This window comes from Propithecus coquereli, unplaced genomic scaffold, assembly GCF_000956105.1.
Source record: "Propithecus coquereli isolate 6110/MARCELLA unplaced genomic scaffold, Pcoq_1.0 Scaffold126, whole genome shotgun sequence".
NCBI classification, from domain to species: Eukaryota; Metazoa; Chordata; class Mammalia; order Primates; family Indriidae; genus Propithecus; species Propithecus coquereli.
Window position 1 is genome coordinate 2,141,236 of NW_012136747.1, and position 22,026 is coordinate 2,163,261.

The 22,026-nt window shown below is 41.6% G+C and overlaps 1 protein-coding gene across 1 annotated transcript in view; it reads right to left on the minus strand.

Moving 5' to 3' along the window:
* Positions 1–22,026, minus strand: part of EP300 (E1A binding protein p300) — an 86,940-nt gene continuing 64,914 nt past the window's right edge. The window contains exons 20-31 of the mRNA XM_012638161.1: positions 20,302–20,382; positions 15,445–15,501; positions 14,706–14,783; positions 13,063–13,130; positions 11,511–11,661; positions 11,249–11,395; positions 9,937–10,050; positions 8,955–9,120; positions 7,042–7,206; positions 5,853–6,014; positions 2,740–3,021; positions 1–2,510 (exon numbers count right to left, since the gene is read on the minus strand). Coding sequence (XP_012493615.1) covers positions 303–2,510; positions 2,740–3,021; positions 5,853–6,014; positions 7,042–7,206; positions 8,955–9,120; positions 9,937–10,050; positions 11,249–11,395; positions 11,511–11,661; positions 13,063–13,130; positions 14,706–14,783; positions 15,445–15,501; positions 20,302–20,382 — 3,679 coding nt within the window. The 3' untranslated portion in view covers positions 1–302. The remainder of the gene's footprint in view (positions 2,511–2,739; positions 3,022–5,852; positions 6,015–7,041; positions 7,207–8,954; positions 9,121–9,936; positions 10,051–11,248; positions 11,396–11,510; positions 11,662–13,062; positions 13,131–14,705; positions 14,784–15,444; positions 15,502–20,301; positions 20,383–22,026) is intronic.

Consider the following 22,026-nt stretch of genomic DNA (forward strand, 5'->3'; position numbering starts at 1 on the left):
CAAGGCAGGAGCTTACGGTTGGCTTCGCAGACCTCAGCCTCCTCCCAGTGCACACTTCAACCACACACTTGGGAAAAAGGCTGGTGGTGACCAGCCATAACAAAAATATATTCTTTGTATTTCTATTATCCCTCAGGTTCATCCTGCATGTTTGCTTTAAACCACAAACGGCTACTGCACAGTTCTTATGTGTTCCAAGGAAAATTGTCTTTTAGGCTAAGAAAGATTCAAAAAATTGTTTTCAGTACAAAAAGTCTTAAGAGAAAATAATCTTTTTGCTCCCAAAATACTACAAGGTGTCTCTAGTGTATGTCTAGTGTACTCTGTGAGAGGTTTGAATTCAAGTCTGAGTTATCGGTGCTGAGTCCCAGGTCTGTGGCGCTTGCACCATGGAGGTTTGCCATGCCTGGATTGTTAGCAAGTTGAGAAAGCATTGAATTCTGGTCAGGGCTGGCAAAATGCCCTTGTTCCATGGGGTTGGCCTGGGCAGCCACCAGTCCAGGATGTGGGGAACTTGTCTGTGGGGAAACGTGGTGTGGAGAAGGCTGAGGCTGCATCCTCGGGGATGGGCTGGAATGGGGGGGCTGGGACTGTGGCCGTGGAGAAGGGACAGGCTGGGGAGAGCGTACTTGATTGGAGAGAGGATTGGGGATCTGCTGGCCTTGCAGGTGTGGGGACTGGGCCTGATTTGGGAGCATATGCTGTTGGGGGCTCATGGGATTGGGCTGAGCAGGGGACCCCATCTGTTGCTGAAGGAGTCGCTGCTGATAGGCCTGTAGACTGGCGCCTGCCTCTGCTCCCAAGGCCTGGGGGAGCTGGCCCATCTGTCCCATATTCCCTTGTTGCATCTGTTGCATGTGATGCTGCATCCGCTGCTGCTGCTGCTGCTGTTGCTGTGGGGGATAGCCAACTCCTTGGGGTTGCTGGAACTGGTTATGGTTGGCCATGCCAGGGCCTATTCCTGGCCCTGCTCCCTGTTGCTGCTGCTGTTGCTGTTGCATCATCTGTTGTCGTCTCAAGATGTCTCGAAACTGTGAAGGCATGGTGTTGTGATTCATGTTCATTTGCTGAGGTTGGGGGCTTATCCCTCCCATGGGTGGCTGGAGTTGCTGCTGCGGTTGCTGCTGGGGCAGGCCAGCCCTCTGCACGCCGGCCTGCATGGGATTCATGTTCTGCATGGCTGGATTGGAGTGGACTCCCTGCTGGCCTGGCATGGTAGGTGGCGGCAGCCCTGGCTGCCCCTGGGGCATGCCAGGCTGCCCAGGGAGGGGTTGTGGATTAGAGTTGGCATACTTCGCAGCCCGCTGCTTGATGAATGCAGCCAACAGCTGGGGGTTGGCGTGAAGGATACTAAGCACCTGTTGCTGCTGTAAGGGAGAGCTGGGAGACCTGAGAGTCCGCAAAAGGTTTTGTAAGGCTTGTTGAGACACAGTGCCTGGTTTGAGTGGGCTCACACCTACCTGGCCCAATCCTGGCTGTGGAGCCATGTTCAAGGGCTGACCATGCTGGGCCACTGACATCATGGCTGGCCTCGGCATCCCGGACTGTAGTTGCTGGGGCTGAGGCAATCCTCCTTGTGCCCAGGGTGGCTGTTGTTGCATCCCTGTGGGCCCCATCCCTGGCTCCAGATGCCCACTGGGACCTCTGGCCATCGGAGGTGGGTTCATACCCATGGAGGACATGGGAGTCAGCTGGGGCATCTGGTGCTGGATTGGCCTTTGAAAAATTTGCACGTGGGCCATCTGACGCTGTGTCTCGGCTGCCCTCTGAATCTGCATTGCCATTTCCACTGCTGCAGGTGGGGGCCCTGGAAGGGGCGGCTGAGCAGTCTGAGGTGGGGTTGGAGGAGTCACCTGGCCAGCTGCCTTACCCTGGGACACAGGGCCAGCAGCCTGTGTCCTGGGCAAGTAGGGTGGCATACTGTTGGGAGGAGTGGGCTGAGGCTGAGAAGTGGGCTGGGGCTGGGGCGTCTGAGGGGTGGTCGGCTGTTGGCCGGTTGGCGTGGTTGGAGTGGCAGGAGTAGGGGAGGGTAGGCCCTGTTGCTGTCCCACCACACCAGTCCGCTGCATGCTGGCCATCCTCCTGCGGAGCATCTGGGCCTGCTGTAGCCGATGCTGCAGCTGCTGCTGCCGGAGCTTCTGCTTGATGTTTAGGCAGAATGGCACCGGGCACTTATTCTCCTGGCAGTGCTTGGCATGGTAGCAGCAGAGGGCAATAAGCTGCTTGCAGATGGGGCACCCGCCATTGGTTTTCCGTTTGCAACCCTTGGTATGCTGCACAACCCGCTTCATCTTCTGGCAGGAGGGCAGGGAGCAGTTGGCATTCCGGCACTGGCAGGCATGGACCAGAGACTGGATGCAGCGCTGGATGCTTAGGCGGCGAGAATCTCCAGGGCTCTGCGTGGCTGCAGCCTGCTGGTTGTTGCTCTCATCATCTAAGCCAAGACCCAGTTTCTCCATTTTGTGGTCATGGTTTTTAGTGTTATAGCAGGTGATACATAAGTCATAATCCTGGCGAAAAAACACAGGAGGCAAAGGTAAACACTCCAAGATTTAATTCATTCAAAAGCATTTCAGATATCCCGCTTGGGCTACAACAGGCCCTTTTATAGAACAAAAACTAGCCTCTTCAGCTCTGCCACTCAAACATGAAGCCAGGCCCCTCCCACCCCCAGGCCTATGTAACATGCAGCTGCATCACCTCCCAGACAGTTGGAACCCTGCAGAGCCTGCCTCCTACCTCACAGACAGTGCAGTGCCAGCGTGTCTCCACGTGGTGCTTGCATTCATTGCAGGTGTAGACAAAGCGGTCCTGGCTCTGTGTGTGCAGCTCCACCAACATGCACATGGTAGACCACTGGGCTCTTCGGAGTGAAGAGAACTCCAGGTGCTTGTCCCTTGCGAGGGTAAGAAATGCATCCCGACCATCCATCAGATCACAGGGGATGAGAGGGTCAGGATCAACAATGGGAGGCAGGGAGTTGGCGGCAGGCCCAGCAATGAGGCGGATCACAAAGAAGACCTGCAAAACAGAAAGTCTCATTCCGACTCTGGACCCAGAGCACCGCCACAGAAGACAGGTCAGTCAGACTGGACACCAATGAGACGGGTGCACAGAGTTTCGCAACCATACCACTCTCTTCCTGCTTCACATCCTGTGGTCTTTTCTATCTTATTCAACAATTTCTTTAAGAAGGTTCTAGTTCATGTACATGCATAGTGGGCGTCTTGCCTCAAGCAGTCTACTTTAAGACCCATGAGAATAAGGCAGGGAACTGCCCAAGATGGAAGGTGACAAGTAACCCACAGTCCTTGACTGAAACATAAGGACCAATGTTAGATGGTGGCATTGGGTAAAGGTTAAGTTTCCTTATTCTTTAATGAGGTCAAAGAAGAAAAGAAAAAAAAAAAAAGATCAAATTTCATTTAAAAAGAAAAATTAAATGTCCTTAGTAAAAAACTGTACTATGGTTATGTAGAGATGTCTTCTTAGAAGGTGCTGACTAAGGCAGGGCCTGGTGGCTTATGCCTGTAGTCCCAACAATTTGGGAGGCTGAGGCAAAAGGGTTGCTTGAGTCCAGCAGTTGGGAGGCTACAGTGAGCTATGATTGCACAACTGCACTCCAGCCTGGGCAATAGAGCAAGATCCTATCTCAGAAAAAAAAAAAAAGGTACTGGTTAAAATAGAGATAAATCTACTTAGTCCTTGTTGTTGAAGCAGAACTTTTGTTCAATGAAGTTTGAAAACTCACAACCACCACCACTTCCCATAACCATTAGTATAAAGGGTACAACAAGCTGTTATTATGTGTATGTAATTGAAATTAATTATATATAACTATAAAGTCTCATTAAACAAATAAACTATAAAATGTCACCTGAAGAAATCAGGAACTTCTAAGAAACTGCTGTACTGCCTAGTATATTCTACCACTTTTTTGGAGACTAAAAATCTACACAAACTGGCAGTAACACTTGCAATGTACTTGGACAGCAATTATCTGCTCCTTTTGTCCCCCTATAGCTAGGCCAATACCTGAATTTATAACGTATACAGATATAAGTCGTAGAATGTGTCCACAAATGAAGTCAAACTCATGACAATATATTCTGAGGGCCTTTCCCATTGCTGTTATGCTAGAATTTTGTCACATTAAATACAGCTTGAAATAGCTAATAACTATTAATTGTTAATAATTATTACCTAAGTGAGGCACGCACTAGAACTCAGGAGTCCTATTTCATTAGCATGGCTGAGGTAATAGCAGGGCCTCTGTTATTTTAGGCTACCATGCTGACTTTATCAGCTCAGTAGGCCTAAACAATAAAAGGGGTGGGGCAGGTAGAGTAGGTATAGGAAAAGACACTTTCCTCATATTCTACTTACAGAGGTCGAACATCATCATAATAAGCACCTCCCATTTCTCTCCCAAAGAGACTGCTTCAACAAATTTGGTTATAATTTCATACCTAAAATTGAGCCTTCAGTTCCCCCTCGACATAATTGCCACTTCCTATAAGACCCTGATTATATGTTTGAGAACAAAGAGTTGAACAGAGATATTAAAAACATACTAACACGAATTACACTTTGAGTCTTCTGGTTTTCCTTATCTTACCAATGATGGTGTCGAAGGGAAAAGAAATCCACATGCAGTTGTTTTCCCAAACTACCTACAACAATGTGATTAACGAAAAACTCAGAAGTTTTAAGTTAGCTTTTCAGTTATATGCAGCTATATCAAGCTATATTTAATGTGACAAAGTTTGATTATTTTCCAATTCTCTTTACTTCCTAATTCACTTTCATAAAGGCTAACAGTCAACAATTTTATTTATTTCTTTTTCCAAAGTGCCCTTACAGACAAACGGGAATGGCCAGTGAGTCTAAGGAGCTTGGTTAAACAATAAAACTCCTGGGAGCGGGGGAGAATGGACAAAGGCTACAGGGTTAGAAAAACTACACTTATACTTTTATTAATTTTCCTAGAGAGTCACCCAGACTGGAGTGCAGTGGCAATCATAGCTTATTGTAGCCTCAAACTGCTGAGCTCCAGTGATCCTCCCACCTCAGCCCCCAAGTAGCTGGGACTACAGGCATGAGCCACAATGCCCAGCTTAATTTTTTGTAGAGATGGGCTCTTTTGTTATTTGTTATGTTGCCCAGGTTGGTCATGAACTCCTGGCCTCAAGCAATCCTCCTGCCTTGGCCTCCCAAAGTACTAGGATTATAGACATTATCCACTCACACAGCTTATACTTTTAAATAAGGCACAATCTAACACCATCCAGATTTATAACACGGCTGCATAGCTAAAGGAAACTGAACATTTCTTGTTTTACCACCTACTCTAATTAAACTCTTGTCTTCCTAATTTCCCCTCAAATGATTTCTTTTTTTTTTTTTTTTTGAGACAGAGTCTCACTCTGTTGCCTGGGCTAGAGTGCCGTGGCATCAGCCTAGCTCACAGCAACCTCAAACTCCTGGGCTCAAGCAATCCTACTGCCTCAGCCTCCCGAGTAGCTGGGACTACAGGCATGCACCACCATGCTCTGCTAATTTTTTAAAATATATTTTTAGTTGTCCAGCCAATTTCTTTCTATTTTTAGTAGAGATGGGGTCTCACTCTTGCTCAGGCTGGTCTTGAACTCCTGACCTTGAGCGCTCCTCCCGCCTCAGCCTCCCAGAGTGCTGGGATTACAGGCGTGAGCCACCACGCCCGGCCCTCAAATGATTTCTTTCTTCTGAATCTCAAATGGTCTGGTGCTCACATCATAAACATCAATTGGGGTGGGCAGTTTCTGAAAAACCTTGTCCTGTTTGTTTTCTAACTGCTGGTGGCTGCATCTTACCTCTTTATGTTTCTCCATGGTGGCATACAGTTTCTGTGAGAGGTCATTGGATACATTGGGCATGCCAGGCTTCTTCTTGTTGCCCCTACTCAGGCTGCTCTTGTTTTTGCTGGTTTTCTTATTATTCTTCTTTTTAGCATTCTTGCTGTCTCCCTTTGTCACCTGCCAGGTAGCACAAAGGAGACAAGAAAGTGTAAAGTTTTTGTTAAGAATTAACTTAGAAATAACACTGAAGGTAAAAGGACTCTCCCTTCTATGTACTATAGCTTATGCTTATATCTTATTTCACTAGCTGCTCACTTCACACATTCTCTCTTCTTTCCGAGTTGTTAGTTATAGTAAACTAATGTTCACTAACATATTTGACCTAATTTTCTCTCAGCAAAGACCTTTCATTGAGGCAATGACAGCCTAGGAGTATGTAGACCTTGTTGATGGAGCACATCCCAGATTTGGGAAGAGGGAACAGAGTGGGTGGCAGAGCCGGGTAGAGTGTATGGCAATGGGGAGCCAAAAGACCGGACTTTACTGCCTTCTACTCGTATTCTAAAATTTTATAAGCCTACTAAAACCTTGCCCCCCAACACCCACACCCTATACTGAAAACTGTTCCATCAATGAATTTCAACAAGGCTATAAGAATTTGTAAACAGACTATTTAAGAGTGGCTTTATAAGTCTGGATTCTAATGGAGGTAATTCTACATATGCTATAGGGAAATAACTGACCAGGTTCTAAACCAGGTGCTATATGGGGCACAGGCTGGTTTTGGATAGCTAAGAACGGTTTTTACACTTCAAAAGAGTTGTGTTTTTTGTAATTTTTTTTTTTAAAGGGGAAAGAAAAACACTATGCCAGAGATGGTATGTGGCCCACAAGGCCCAAAATATTCATAATTTGGTCCTTTACATAGGTAATTTTCTATCAGTTTTTAAAAGGATTTCATTCGTTTTTTTTTCTTCTCAGTTTACATTACTCAAAAGTCTGAGATACCATTTTAAAAGGGGGTCTGATGCTAAAAAGGTTTAAAACCACTAAAATAGAATCCTATAAGCCAGAATTTCTTGCCCAATTTAAAGAGCTGTTTCACACCTGAGAGCTTTAAAACTAAATTGAACATTTAAGCTCACTTCTGGATTATCCAATTAGAATTAAGGTAGAAGATGAAAAGGAAAAGTAATGTCCTTACATCAGTGCTTTCGTTGCTGGTGTTTTCCTCTCGCTTCCTCTCTTCTTCCTCCTGTTCCAGTTCTTTAATGCTTTCTTCCAAAACATTAGGCCAGAAATCACCCTCAAAGTAAGGCAATTCCTTGGCACTTGTTAATCGATCTTCAGTAGCTTGTTTAAAAATATCCTGTAAAAAAATCCATGTACAAATAGGAATTTCTACTTTTTTTAAAACATTGATTATACAGCAGCAGTCACAGCTGATACAAGAAACGTTAAAGATTAAAATGTCTTCAGAAAGCTGGCAGAGATTTTATACCTAAGCCATATGCCAGGGAGGTTATTTAGTGTCATAAACAGTGTAAGGGCTGGTCTGAGTACAGTGATGTCTAACAAATAATAGACCACAATCGATTACAGATTTCTTTGTTCCTTCTCCATTCCCACTGCTTCACCTGACTAGCCTTTAAAAAAATAAAAGAAAAAGAAAACAAACAAAAAACAGTGAAAATTCCTGGTCTGAAGTCAGTATTTCTAGTTTTCTCTTTCCTCTGCCTCCATCTCTTTCCAGATGGAGGTTATCTGCCTTTATATAACCAAGTGGCAAATTATCCTGCCAGGGATCAATGTCAGAGGGCTTCAGCAGCATCATTCACACCGTGGCCTTTACCACACAGAATGATGTGTGATGTAAGGCATGCCTTCCTTGCACACATCCTTGGAACTGCAGCAGCTTTAACCAAGAGCTGAAAATGACTGAAACCTATTATGTCATTAAGTATGAAATGTCCAACTTCCTTAAGTACTGACAATTGGTATCTCTGACATTTCACTTTGACACTTGTTTTTTTTTAATTATGAAAGTACATTTTTATTCTTTCAAACACAGTTTGACTTGAGTATCTTTCAAAGTTTCTTTAAAAACATTTTTTGTAAAACCATAGGTAAGTAAAAAATTTGTGTTATTTTCAAACATGAGTTCCATCGTAAAACCAATACTGTGCAGACAGCTCAAAATATCAATAAAGTGTTTGAAAAAGATGTGACTAATGAACACACAGTTCGTCGATGGTTTGAAAAGTTCTGTTCTGGTGATTTTATCTTAAAAATGAGCCACGTGGGCAACCTGAGACCAAGGTGAATAATAATGAGCTAAAATCTATAGTAGAAGCAAATCCATCTCAACCCTATGCGTAAATTAACAAGGTTTGACATTACTACTGCAACAATATTTGACTGTTGGAAACAAACTGACAAGGTAAAAAGGCTGGATACCACATAAATTAAATGAGCATCAAAAAAATCATCTCGAAACCTGCCTTTCTTTGCTGTCACGACATAAAGACAAACTATTTTTATGCCTTGTTATGTGTAATAACAATGGAGTCTCTTTTTGACAATCACAAGCATTCAACACAATGGTTAAATAAAGTGCCAAGACACAGTACAAAACTGAATATTCATCAAAAAAAGCTAATGATGTCTGTTTAGTGGTCCAGCACTGGCATTATCCACTATAGCTTCATGAAACCTCCTCAACTGATTACAGCAGATGTCTACTACGACCAGTTGGATGAAATCATGAGGATGCTTACAAATACTGGAAACTGTGTCTGCTGTAGAGCGATTTGCTGGGCTGCTTGGGAAAACATCCAGTTTATGTATGTAGTTCAAGTTCATATCAAGAGACAGACTCCATTCATCAATGTTTAAAATAACGTGGCTATTAGGAATACAGTTTTAATTGCTTACATGTGTAAAACAGATTTCTTCAAAAAACCTAGTTTTACTTACTTTGAAAAATTGTGAATATACAAAATAAAAAACCCATCAAATCAGTGTAATTTTATGAATTACATGGAAGAAATAGAACAAGACCACCAAGATTAGTACATTTCCAGATCTGTTGTTTTTCTCCCCCATGCTCCAACTGACCTTATAGTCATGGACAATACGCTCTGACACAGCTTTGTCAAGCATCTTTTTGTACCACTCTTGCAGTCGCTTGGGCTTTGGAATCTTCTGGTCAGGAGGATGGCAGTGGAAGATATAGTCATCTCCCTCACTTGGTGGACATGCCCAAATATGCCCTGTTGTGTATCTAACAACACAGAAAGAAGGAATGTTCGATAGAAAAGATCATCCATTTTAGACAGAATGCTACCCTTTAAACCACAAGATGGAGCCAATATTGAAACCAATGATTTCTCCTAAGATAACACAAAATGTTTAACCCAGCATCAGATCAGAATTGTGAGGCCAGCACTAAGCATAACCCATAGCACTAATAATGGATCTCACATGCCTGCTACTTTTTGAATGCCACAGGGGAGTGCTGCGAAGTTCAGTTGTAGAGAGAATAACTTAGCCCAAAATCCCAAATTTGCATTTTAGGGCTGAATTAAGATTATGATGCGATGGAAAATGAACCTACTTTAACAACAGACCTCAATGAAAGGAAAATTGTAAAGAGTTAATAACCTACAAGATGCAGTAACAAATATTCTCCAGGACATGTGTACTTTGAAAGTGAGAAACATATCCCCAGAGCTTAGTTGTTTTTGGTCTTGATACGCAGGTATAAAAGGATCAAATGCATAAAGATTCTGCCCTCAAATGATTAACAAATGAAACTTCAAATCAATGTACCCAATGGCTTAACTGAAGAAAAAACACAAAAAACCCAACCAAAAAAACCAAAACACCTCGTGGGAAATTTGGAACTAGGGCTAAAACACCCATTTTTCTTCCCTATTGGCAACATTTACTTCAAAGGGCGCCAACAAAGTTGAGAATATAATTCTGTTAGATGGGAACCAAGACTGGGGGCGGGGAAGGGCAAAAATTACATATTTGCACGTTTTAACAATAGCACATTAATTGTTTTTAAAATAACATTCATTATCAATATGCTTACCCTAATTTCTTGACATATTCTAAATATCCAATTAGAATTTCATGATAGACTGCAGTCCTCAAGCATTTAGGACGGAAGAAATGAACACTATCGAGGTAAGATATGTATACTCTCCTATACCAAATGGGGAGGAAAAAAACAAGTTAAGTCACACAATGAGTTCTTGTACTATGTGGCTAAAACACCTTCCTGCTCTCTTGTGCTCTTTGCCCATGTTTGTCATTTGTAATGTTCACTACAGTCAGGTGAGTGACTTGACTGTGAACCCTGTAGGGAAGTTTAGTGAACCTGTGACTTCATTTTCTTTTCTTTTTCTTTTTTTTGAGACAGAGTCTCGCTTTTGTTGCCTGGGCTAGAGTGAGTGCCGTGGCGTCAGCCTAGCTCACAGCAACCTCAAACACCTGGGCTCAAGTGATCCTCCTGCCTCAGCCTCCTGAGCAGCTGGGACTACAGTCATGCGCCACCATGCCCGGCTAATTTTTTGTATATATTTTTAGTTGTCCAATTAATTTTTCTTTCTATTTTTAGTAAAGACGGGGTCTCGCTCTTGCTCAGGCTGATCTCGAACTCCTGAGCTCAAATGATCCACCCGCCTCAGCCTCCCAGAGTGCTAGGATTATAGGCGTGAGCCACCGCGCCCGGCCTCTTTTCTTTTTTTTTTGAGACAAGGTCCCATGCTGTTGCCCAGGCTAGAGTGTAGTGGCATCCTCATAGCTCACCGCAGCCTCCAACTCCTGGGCTCAAACCTCTCAAGGAGCTGGGATTATAGTTGCACATAACCACACCCATCTAAATTTTTAAATTTTTTTGTAGAGACAGTCTATGCTACCTAGGCTGGTCTCGGCCTCAAGAGATCCTCCAGCCTCAGCCTCCCAAAGTGCTTAGATTACAGGCATGAGCCACTACGCCCAGCCATCATTTTCTTTTTGGCACCGAGCAGTACCTGGCACATACTGTATCAGTATTTGTTGATCCCAATATATTCTGGTACCATTCTTATTGTGGCCTTTGTACTATTTTTAGAAACAAGAAATTCTAACCCATGTATTACCTCATTTGTATGACATTCTTTTACATAACTCTCAGAGGGGCACTTAATCCAGATTTAAGCCTATTTTATAAAATGTAGTTATAGTTTGATTCTCATTTCCAATTTCAGGCTGCTATTCATACCCTATTATAATGACCACAGGAGAACAGCACTGTTTTGTCTGTTTTAGGGCTGGATTTTTTACTTAAATACTATTACTTTTCCACTTATTACAACTTGAAACCCCCCCCCACAGAAGGAGTTAGCCATAGTCAGTCATACCTCTGGTTGGGTGGAGGGCAGTCAGAGCCATACTCCTGAACGTGCATGCCAAAGAAGCACAAGTCAACGCCATCTATCTCTTCAAAGGCAAAGAGGGCTTTGGTTCGGTATGGAAAAGATTCTGCCATCTCTCCACTGTCTACAAACCTATATAATTCAGGTTGGGAGGAGAACATAACGTATATAGACTGGAATCGCCAACAGTAACTATGTACAAGAGATTGTGGATCCACAAGAGAAAAAAAGGGAAATCACTAGATACCTTGCTTTCATGCCTGGTTTGACTTCCACAGTTTTGTCAGAAGCATGAACTACCCTAACAGTGACCTCTCCTGACTCAGGGTGATTTTGTCGCCTTAGAAAGTCATTTACACGATTCTCCAGAAAGGTGCCGAGCCTGGTAGATGGCAACCCTAGGAATGTAAAAGTCAAAAGTCAAAAGTTACCAAGGTGCAAATTTTTTGCTGTCAGTCATAAAGGTTCAATCTCAAATCTCATTTGTGCTTTTTTCCAATGCAAATAGGGTAACTTTCTGGAATTTTTTTGAAACTCAGCAAGGTCATCAATGATGTTATTTATTAAATAAAAGATGGGATTTCACTCTGTGGCCCAGGCTGGAGTGCAGTGGCATGATCATCGCTAACTGTAGCCATGAAATTCTAGGCTCAAGCAATCCTCCTGCCTCAGCCTCCCGAATTGCTGATTATAGGCATGAGCCACCACACCTGGCTAATTTTACTTTTCGTATAAAATGTTCTGCCGATTTACACTATCATACTTGGAATGATATGGAGAAGATTTAGCATAGTCCCTGTACTAGTATGATAATGCAAGTCTTTGGTATATGTATGTGCTGCTAAAATAGGCACAGTACTCAATAATATCTAAATATCATTTCCCCTAACTTTTTATTTATTTTTTATTTATTTATTTTTTGAGACAGAGTCTCACTTTGTTGCCTGGGCTAGAGTGAGTGCTGTGGCGTTAGCCTAGCTCACAGCAACCTCAAACTCCTGGGCTCAAGTGATCCTCCTGCCTCAGCCTCCCGAGTAGCTGGGACTACAGGCATGTGCCACCATGCCCGCCTAATTTTTTCTGTGTATTTTTAGCCGTCCAATTAATTTCTTTCTATTTTTGGTAGAGACGGTTCGAACTCCTGAGCTCAAACAATCCGCCCGCCTCGGCCTCCCAGAGAGCTAGGATTACAGGCGTGAGCCACCGCGCCTTATTATGAAAAATTTCCAATTGTCAGAATAGTTAAAAATATGGAACAATGAACATCCAATGCACTTCGACTAGATTGCAATTATATTTTAAAATAACAAAGGTTGAGCATTTTGAGGAACATTACAGAAATCAAAGCAATCTGTAAGTCAGAAAAATACTACAAAACTAAACAAAATACTACATTGAGATTATTAGTGTCAATTACTTGCATGATAAAAATCTTTAACACCCTCCTCTGACAATGGAAAAGATCAGGTAAGGGCAAAAGGGAGGCCCCATAAATGGTACACACTGAACTGAGGGAATCACTCGTGGGATAGTGATTTTGGCCAATCATTTTCATATCTGGCCCCCATAAGGAATATGCCCCAAATAAGGAAAAATATAGAGAAAATACATCTTATGCATTTTACAAATCCTCTTCTTGAATTTCACACCAAAAAGTATATTACAGTTCAACTTTAAGTAGATTATATAGAATTATTTTATTTTTACTGATTAAAAACAAAGGAATTCTTTTTCGATAGTTTCTTCTCCACTAGACTTCAGAAGTTTTGCCAAGGTTTACCTGTAAAAATGGAACTTACTTTTAGCAGAAAACTTATTTTCTTTCCTAGTTCGTGCAGTTTTCTTTAAACAGCCATCACAAACAAATCTAAAATGTAAATCAAGACTTTGTTTACATAACTTAAAGAAGCCTTTAAAGTATGTGCATAACAAAATCTATTGTATAAATAAAATTAAAATTCAAAAGACAATCTGGTAGAAAATTTTCCACATTTCTATCAAAGAATTACAACCCATACACAAAGAGCTTTCAGAAATCAACAAAAAATAACTTAATGGAAAAACAGGCAATAGACATAAAGAAATGTGAAGGGCATATGAACTGGTTTACATACAAAAAGATGATCCAGGATTATGATTTAAGACAGGAATTTTTTTTTTTTGGCCCAATCATATTGGCTAGAGTTAAGTGTCAGTACTCTTTTTACGTTATTGGTTGGAATGTACATTTTGAGAGCAAAACCAATATATTTAAAATGTATATTCTCTTTGTTCCTGGAATTGTATATGATGTGTGTAAGTAGAGTTTCTTGCAAAAACTTCAGACCACATAAATGTTCCTCAAATAATTAAATGGGTTATAGTAAATTATAGAATGCTAGGCATCCATTAAAAATGCAGCAATTTGAAGAATGTCCACAACCTCTAAGATGCAGAAATTTAAAAAATTAAACAAATACAAATCAAATATATTTTAGTGATTTACATATTTCATACAATAATAAAGGAGATTACCTCCAACCAGCTGGCTGACCCTAAATTGCAAACATCACAAGTCTCTTAAATCATTTTTTTTTCTTAAATCATTTTTTACCAAACCTAAGATTAAGGAAAGCACTAAAAAGGCGTACTTATAGACAGCTTACACTGAAAATTAAAAAGTTTCCACTAAATATTACCTATTGCAATTTTTCTTAGTGTTATTTTCCAGAAATTTGCTAATTAGACCCCTCTTTCCTGTAACCTCCAAACCAGCGCCAACAAGCAGTCCAAGAAAAGAGAAGAAGATAGTATGGAGAACCAAACCTAATGAGAGGCACCTGATGCCCTAGATTCCCTCTCCCTTGGAACAGAGCTGGAATCAGCCCCATTCTTGGGAGAATAAGAAGTGGCCTCTCTGACTCTCACTGGTCAATTACACTTTTAACTGCAGCTATGTAACCTACTGTCCCTAACCCCACCAACAGATATTTAAATGGAACACTTACCAGGCTCACAATTTAGTATACCATTCACAGCGTGTTTTCTGAGGTAGGAATAGAGGTGTACCCCCCCATATGTGTACCTTTTAATTTTTCTACAGCAGTATAAATAACATTCAATCTGCGAAACTCAACTTCACTTGCTAGTTTCCAGATACCTTACCAACAGCATTGATTTTTGATGAATAATAACTATAATATAAATTTAATTAAAAACTCAGAATAAAGTACATGTATACGGATATAAAGAAAGTATACAAATAACAGAAAGATCTACTTTTATTTTTGGATTCTGGTTATGTAATGTTTTAAAACTGGACTGTAATTATCTTTTCCTAATCTAAGCAAAAATTGTTACAGACACTAACTTTGAAGATATGATATAGCAAAGAAGAAAAAACTTGTTAATATTCATTCATGATGAAGAAAATTTCCCGAGAAAATACTGAAATAAGGCTTACCCAAGTGGCCAGATGATCTCATGATGAAGAACACAAATCTGATGCATCTTTCTTCCACACTCTGTACATTCAACAAACCTGGAAATACAGAGCCAATTTCAAGAATAATCCCAAAACATTAACGAAATGAAAATTTCCATTACTTCCTGTGATTTCTGACAATTCAGAAGATGGCCAAGATCATGTCCAAAGAAGTGAAAAAAATAGATCTAACAAAATTTTTATTTTTAAAAAGCTCTTCAGTGTTACAGGTAGAGCCAATTTCAAAAGCAATTAAATTCAGTAATTAAATGTGACTGTGGAAAAACGGTAGCAGAGAAAGATCACTGTGTCGAAAATTCCAAATGAGTCTGATACCATTCCATCCATTTTAGGAATACCTAGAAAACGTACATTTCAGTGCTCCATGCTCTCAAAGCCCTTACCTACAAACTATGGGATCATGAATTATGAACTGAAAATGCAGAGGGTAACAGGGATGGAATACATAGCAGTGAGGAAACTGGGCCTGTAAAACACTAAACCATTAAGTCAATTTAGTGAAATGTAAATAAATACTAACTATAGTGTAGACTAATAGCCGTAGTATTTGAATATATTCCACATTTTTACCACCTATGTTGGGAGTATATTATATAGATTTAGCCCTAGAATATAGAATCATCTGATTGGTCATAAAAATCCAGAGAATGAAAGGAAGAAGTCTAAATGTGCTGAGTATTCAAGGGGAATTACTTACAGTTCAGGATCCAGTGTGTCATTTTTTCTCTTGGAAAATTGTTCTTTATTTATTGTACTAAGGAGAGAAAAGGGACACAATGAGAAAAAGTGATAAAGATGAGCAATCTGACCGCAGTTCTAACCAAAGGGTACAAATCTTACACTATAAATGGATGATTTACATCCTCTAAGATTATACATTTAACAGTTGCATTCCTGACTTACAAAATGCATGTTTATGTAAGGAAATAAGACTTAATAATTATATCCTTTTATAGGAGGAAATCAGGAACCCAGGAAGAACTAGAAACATTAATTCTTTCTTTTCAAATACCGCCTACTACTATTCTCAGTGTTATTAATAGTTATACCTTTTTATGGTGTAATGTTCCTAGACTGAGCCACGAAGGATGGTGTGTATAGCGGGGAAGTAAGTCGCTATTTAAGAATACCTTTTTTTTAGGGGGAGGTGGGGTGTAGGTGCGGTGTCTTGCTCTGTTGCCCAGGCTAGAATGCAGTGGCACAATCACAGCTCTCTGCAGCCTCTAACTCCTGGGCTCAGCAATCCTCTTGCCTCAGTCTCTAGAGTTAACTGGGACTATAGGAACCTGCCACCACAGCTGGCTAATTTCTTTCTTGTTTTCTGTAGAGACAGAGTCTCACTATGTTGCCCAGGCTTCTCTTGAACTCCTGGACTCAAGCAAACCTCCAGCCTCAGCCTCCCAAAGTACTGAGATTACAGGTGTCAGTGACTACAGCTGGCTGTTTTTGTTTCTTTGTTTGAGACAGAATCTTGCTCTGTTACCCTGGGTAGACTGCAGTGGCGTCATCGCAGCTCACTGCAACCTCAAATTCCTGGGTTCACGGGATACTCCTGCCTCAGCCTCCCAAGTAGCTGGGACTACAGGGCACACACCACAATGCCTGGCTAATTTTTCTATTTTCAGTAGAGATGGGGTCTCACTCTTGTTCAGGCTGGTCAAGTGATCCTCTTGCTTTGGCTTCTCAGAGTGTTAGGATTACAGGCGTAAGCCACTGTACCTAGCCAACCAGCTATTTAAGAATACTCTTTCAGGGGCCAGGCGTGGTGGCTCACACCTGTAATCCTAGCTCTCTGGGAGGCTGAGGCGGGCAGATTGTTTGAGTTCAGGAGTTCCAGACCAGCCTGAGCAAGAGCGAGACCCCGTCTCTACTAAAAATAGAAAGAAATTAATTGGATAACTAAAAATTTATAGAAAAAACTAGCCGGGCATGGTGGCGAATGCCTGTAGTCCCAGCTATTCAGGAGGCTGAGGCAGGAGGATCGCTTGAGCCCAGGAGTTTGAGGTTGCTGTGAGCTACTGAGGAAAAGCGAGACCCCGTCTCTACTGAAAACAGAAAGAAATTAATCGGACAGCTAAAAATATATAGAAAAAAATTAGCCGGGCATGGTGGCGCGTGCCTGTAGTCCCAGCTACTCGGGAGACTGAGGCAGGAGGATCGCTTGAGCCCAGGAGTTTGAGGTTGCTGTGAGCTAGGCTGACGCCACGGCACTCACTCTAACCCGGGCAACGCAGTGAGACTCTGTCTCAAAAAAAAAAAAAAAACAAAAACAAAAACAAAAAGAACAGTCAATTTGAGTAAACTTGTGAGATGAGATGTTTGAAAGAGAGATTCCTAACAGTAAGATTGGGTCTGTTACAGCCTACGTTAAATATCTCAGTATGTACAAACCTTATTTTTAAATGAAAATAATTTTTTAAGCTCAACATTTTACAACATGTTATATTAATGGAATACTTTAATAAAGATCATCTCCAGGCCGGGCGTGGTGACTCACATCTATAATCCCAGCACTCTGGGAGGCCGAGGCGGGCGGATTGTTTGAGCTCAGGAGTTCGAAACCAGCCTGAGCAAGAGTGAGACCCGTCTCTATTAAAAATAGAAAGAAATTAATCGGACAACTAAAAACATATAGAAAAAATTAGGCAGGCATGGTGGCGCATGCCTGTAGTCCCAGCTACTCGGGAGGCTGAGGCAGAAGGATCGCCTAAGCCCAGGAGTTTGAGGTTGCTGTGAGCTAAGATGACGCCACGGCACTCTAGCCCGGGCAACACAGTGAGACTCTGTCTCCAAAAAAAAAAAAAAGAATACTCTTTCAGGAGAGTCTTGTCAAACAACTTAGTACATCAATAGAAAATTTCGGGCCAGGCATGTGGGCTCACACCTGTAATCCTAGCACTCTGGGAGGCCGAGGTGGGCGGATTGTTTGAGGAGTTCGAGGCCAGCCTGAGCAAGAGCGAGACCCTGTCTCTACTAAAAAAAATAGAAAGAAACTGGCTGGACAACTAAAAATATATAGAAAAAATTAGCTGGGCATAGTGGCGCATGCCTATAGTCCCAGCTGCTCGCGAGGCTGAGGCAGGAGGATCACTTGAGGCCAGGATTTTGAGGTTGCTATGAGCTAGGCTGATGCCACGGCACTCTAACCTGGGCAACAGAGCGAGACTCTGTCTCCAAAAAGAAGAAAATTTCGAACTTTTCTTTTTATTTAAAAAATTATCTTAGAGATAGGGTCTCCCTTTGTCAGCCAGGCTGGAATGCAGTGGCGTGATCATAGCTCACTGTAGCCTCAAACTCCTGGGCTCAAGTGATCCTCTTGACTTAGCCTCCTAAGTAGCTAGGACTACAGGCACACGCCACTATGCTCAGTCAAGAAAATTTCAACATTAATACATGTTTCAGGGCAATTTTGAAAATTCTGTACTTCATATTTTAAAATGTCACATAGCTTCCCATCCTGAAATCTAGCATACAACTCTGCTCATGGCTTCACTACATATAGAAGCTAACAGTCTTACCATTCTCTATCTAGAGTCAACTTTAGGGAACCCAACTATCATTACAGTTACTCCTCCTTACAAAAATGAGGACGACATCTCTGAGGCCAAGTGCAGTGGCTCACGCCTGTAATCCCAGCACTTTGGGCAGGCCGAGGTGGGAGGATCACTTGAGGCCAGAAATTCAAAAGTGAGGACATCTTCACATGTAAAACTGTTTCCTATATTAGTTACAGCCTAGAGAGTCACTCAATTCCGTTAATAGCATTTTCCTGAATGGCTTAAGGGCTTGCTACTCAAAGTGCAATCTGAAGGGCAGCTGTACCACAAAAGGACCTCGAAGCTTATTAGAAATGCAGACTCTTAGTCTGACTAAAGACCTGCAGAATCAGGAGGGGATTTCTATACTCTTCAAAGTCAGGATGTATCTGCCCTAAGGTATACAACACTTGGCATGTCACCCCAGAGTTCCAGCGGTTAAGGTTGATGTCCATTCCTCCATCAGGGACTACACTAGAGGTGACCTCCCTGGTTTAGCCAAGGGTCAAAATATCTCAAATGCTCAAGGGTTCCCAGTATCTATTCTCCTAGACCAGCACCTATACCCTACTATATTGTATTTGTGTGGGGACTGAAGGGAAAGTGCAACTTTATAACTCAATTCGGAAAAATTTTAACCAGTTTTCCTTGGAGGCCCTGATTTTTTACTAGTAACATGGCAACTCCATATTTTTGTGGAATGTTATGAATAGCTTTCCTTTATTATAAGTAAAGAGGAACCTCCAAGAATACTAAAATTACATGAAAGAGTTCTTATTTTTAACTAAACAGTCTAAATTTATTCAAATTTAAAGACTACTACTATTAGGCAGTTTAGGCTATATGCTGAGTTTGTGAGACTGCAAAGAGCATCCGAGTCTCTTAAACCTCTACATGTTGTTAAATTCTATTCACTATTATAGTGATTTAGGGCTTCTGTTACCCTACAAGAAGGGTGTAAGGTGGTTATTCAATTATTCTCAAACTCAAAACAATTAATGAAGTTCTTCTCTTGCACTATCCTTCCAATTTTTAGAAGAAAAGCTGTTTTCTATTTTTTTAATTCTTTTATTATTATTTTTTAGAGACATGGTCTTGCTCTGTCACCCAGGCTGGAGTGTAGTGGCCTGATCATAACTGATGTTAGCCACGAACTCCTGGGCTCAAGCGATCCTCCCACTTCAGCCTCCTAAGTAACTGGAACTATAGGCACTTACAGACACGCACCACCACGTCTGGCAAATTTTTAAATTTTTTGTAGAGATGGAGTCTCTCTATATTTTGCAAGGCTAGTCTCAAACTGCTAACCTCAAAGTGCTCCCCCTGTCTCTGCCTCCCAAAGTGCTGGGATTTGGGGCGTGAGCCACCATACCTGGTCTGAAAGTTTCTTTATAAAAGAAATACTTTCAGCATAGCTAAGATGACCACCCATATACTTCCTAGAAAAGTGCTGACTGATGGATTATGTTCTCTGTGTTGACCACTAGCCACAGATGGCTACTGAAACTTGAAATGTTAATACAACCGACAAACAATTTCAATTTCATTTCCATTATTTATTTAATTATTTATTTATTTTTTTGAGACAGAGTCTCACTTTGTTGCCCCAGGTTGGGTACAGTGTCAACATCACAGCTCATAACAACCTCTAACTCTTGGGCTCAAACCATCCTCCGGCCTCAGCCTCCTGAGTAGCTGGGACTATAGGCCCACATCACCGTACCCGGCTAATTTTCTATTTTTGGTAGAGATACGGTCTCACTCTTGCTCAGGCTGGTCTCAGAACTCCTGAGCTCAAGCAATTCTGCCTCAGCCTCCCAGAGTGTTAGGATTACAGGAGTAAGCCACTGCATCTGGCCTTATTTACTTTCAATTTGTATTTAAATAGCCATCTGAGGGTAATGGCTACCACACTTGACAACACAGCTCAAGACCATTTGGAAAGAAGCCTGAGCATCATCACATGATAACAAACTGAGAAGTAACACAGCACTTTTCAAAATAACACAGCTACTTACGTTTGAGGCTGGGAAGGGTCATCCCCCAAAGAAACGCTCTCCCCTTGGATTTCATTGAAACACTTCTCACAGAAATGATACCTGTCGGCAAGAAGGCCATACTGGGGTGAACTGTTCCGTTCACACAACACAGCCCAAGCCAAGCAACGAAGCCACCAATCACAGCAGGCCAAGGAGGGGGACGGGAGCAGAGAGCAGGTCATCAACGGCGACAAGGACATTCAATGATGCAGATTTATGGGCCCCACAGTTTGGGTTTTTTTGTTTTGTTTTGTTTTGTTATCAAAGCCAAGTGCAGACAACGACAAGCATGAGGGAGAAAAAAAAACACAAAACAAACGAAGAAATGAGGGATTGCAGGGCAACAAAAAACATAAAAGCAAGACAGAACAACACAAAGCAGAAAGCCAAGGCAAAGCACAGATTAGCATTAAATATCTCAAATGGGATCACAAGTAGCAAATGATTACAGCAAATAAAAACAAAAGTTTCACTTACACAGACCCACACCCTTTCATTTCACTAATTAATGCTATTTGATATAAACAATCAAAAGGAGAGAGGAGGATAAATATACCAGGGAGAAGGACTGCTACTCTCAACATTACCTAAATATAGCAATCATACTTTTTCCCATTTTCAAACAAACAAACAAAAAATCCACCATGGATAGAGCAGCAGGAAACAATAACCTAAAACAACTGAGGATTGAAAAATACCAAAATTTATTTCTGATCCCAAGGAAGCCTTAAGTAACAAAAATAGTTTTTCACTGAAAAGCCCTGCACGAGCAGTTAAATACTGACTACAGCCATCAAGTGACACATTTCAAAAGGCAGTGGTGTGTGCAGGTACATGACTGAACATGCCTTGGTACAAAGATGAACAACACTATAGACTGCCGTTAAAAATTCAAAAAAGGGTATAAATGTGAAGGTTGTAACAACACAAGAAAAGTTTCGTGCCAGTTGTTACTTGCTTTTTTAAGCATAAAGTGCTTATAACAATTCGAGTCCCACTTTTCCTAGGTTTCAATGAGTAAAATACTGGATTTTTACTCATTGTAAAATCAAGACATTAGGCCTACAAAGCATAAGGAGTGCACACCTAACTTTTGTAAATAAAACAAAAAGTGTAAGTGACTTTTCAAAGCTAGAAATGCATCTGTAGCACACAAGTTCAGCAAAAACCAATAACATGGGCTTGGTATTATCAAATAAGTAAGGGTATTAACTACCTGGCCTTGCTATTACCGTATCAGAGCCCCAAACACCCTATGTTAACTATATTGCAGGCCAGTTACTGACAACAGGAGACAAACTGTGGTTAAGATAGATTAGTGAAGTGATTACAGCTATTGATGGGGCATGAGAAAAAAGGCAGAAGTGCCTAGTTTACTCAGGCACTGTCACATGCAAGTCTTTGTAGGGAAAAGTCAGGTGCAGAGCTATTTTTGGAGGTTTTCCTTTCAACTTGCTTAACAGAGGAAAAGTAAATACTTTGGAATCCTGTTTTCATATATTCCAAGAACAGTAATTTAGGGATAGGCAATACATAAAAAAGGGAAACAAGGCCAGGCGCGGTGGCTCACGCCTGTAATCCTAGCACTCTGGGAGACCGAGGCGGGCAGATCGTTTGAGCTCAGGAGTTCAAGACCAGCCTGAGCAAGAGCGAGATGACCCCCACCACCCCCCGGGTCTCAAATAAAAGAAAAAAAATTTTTAA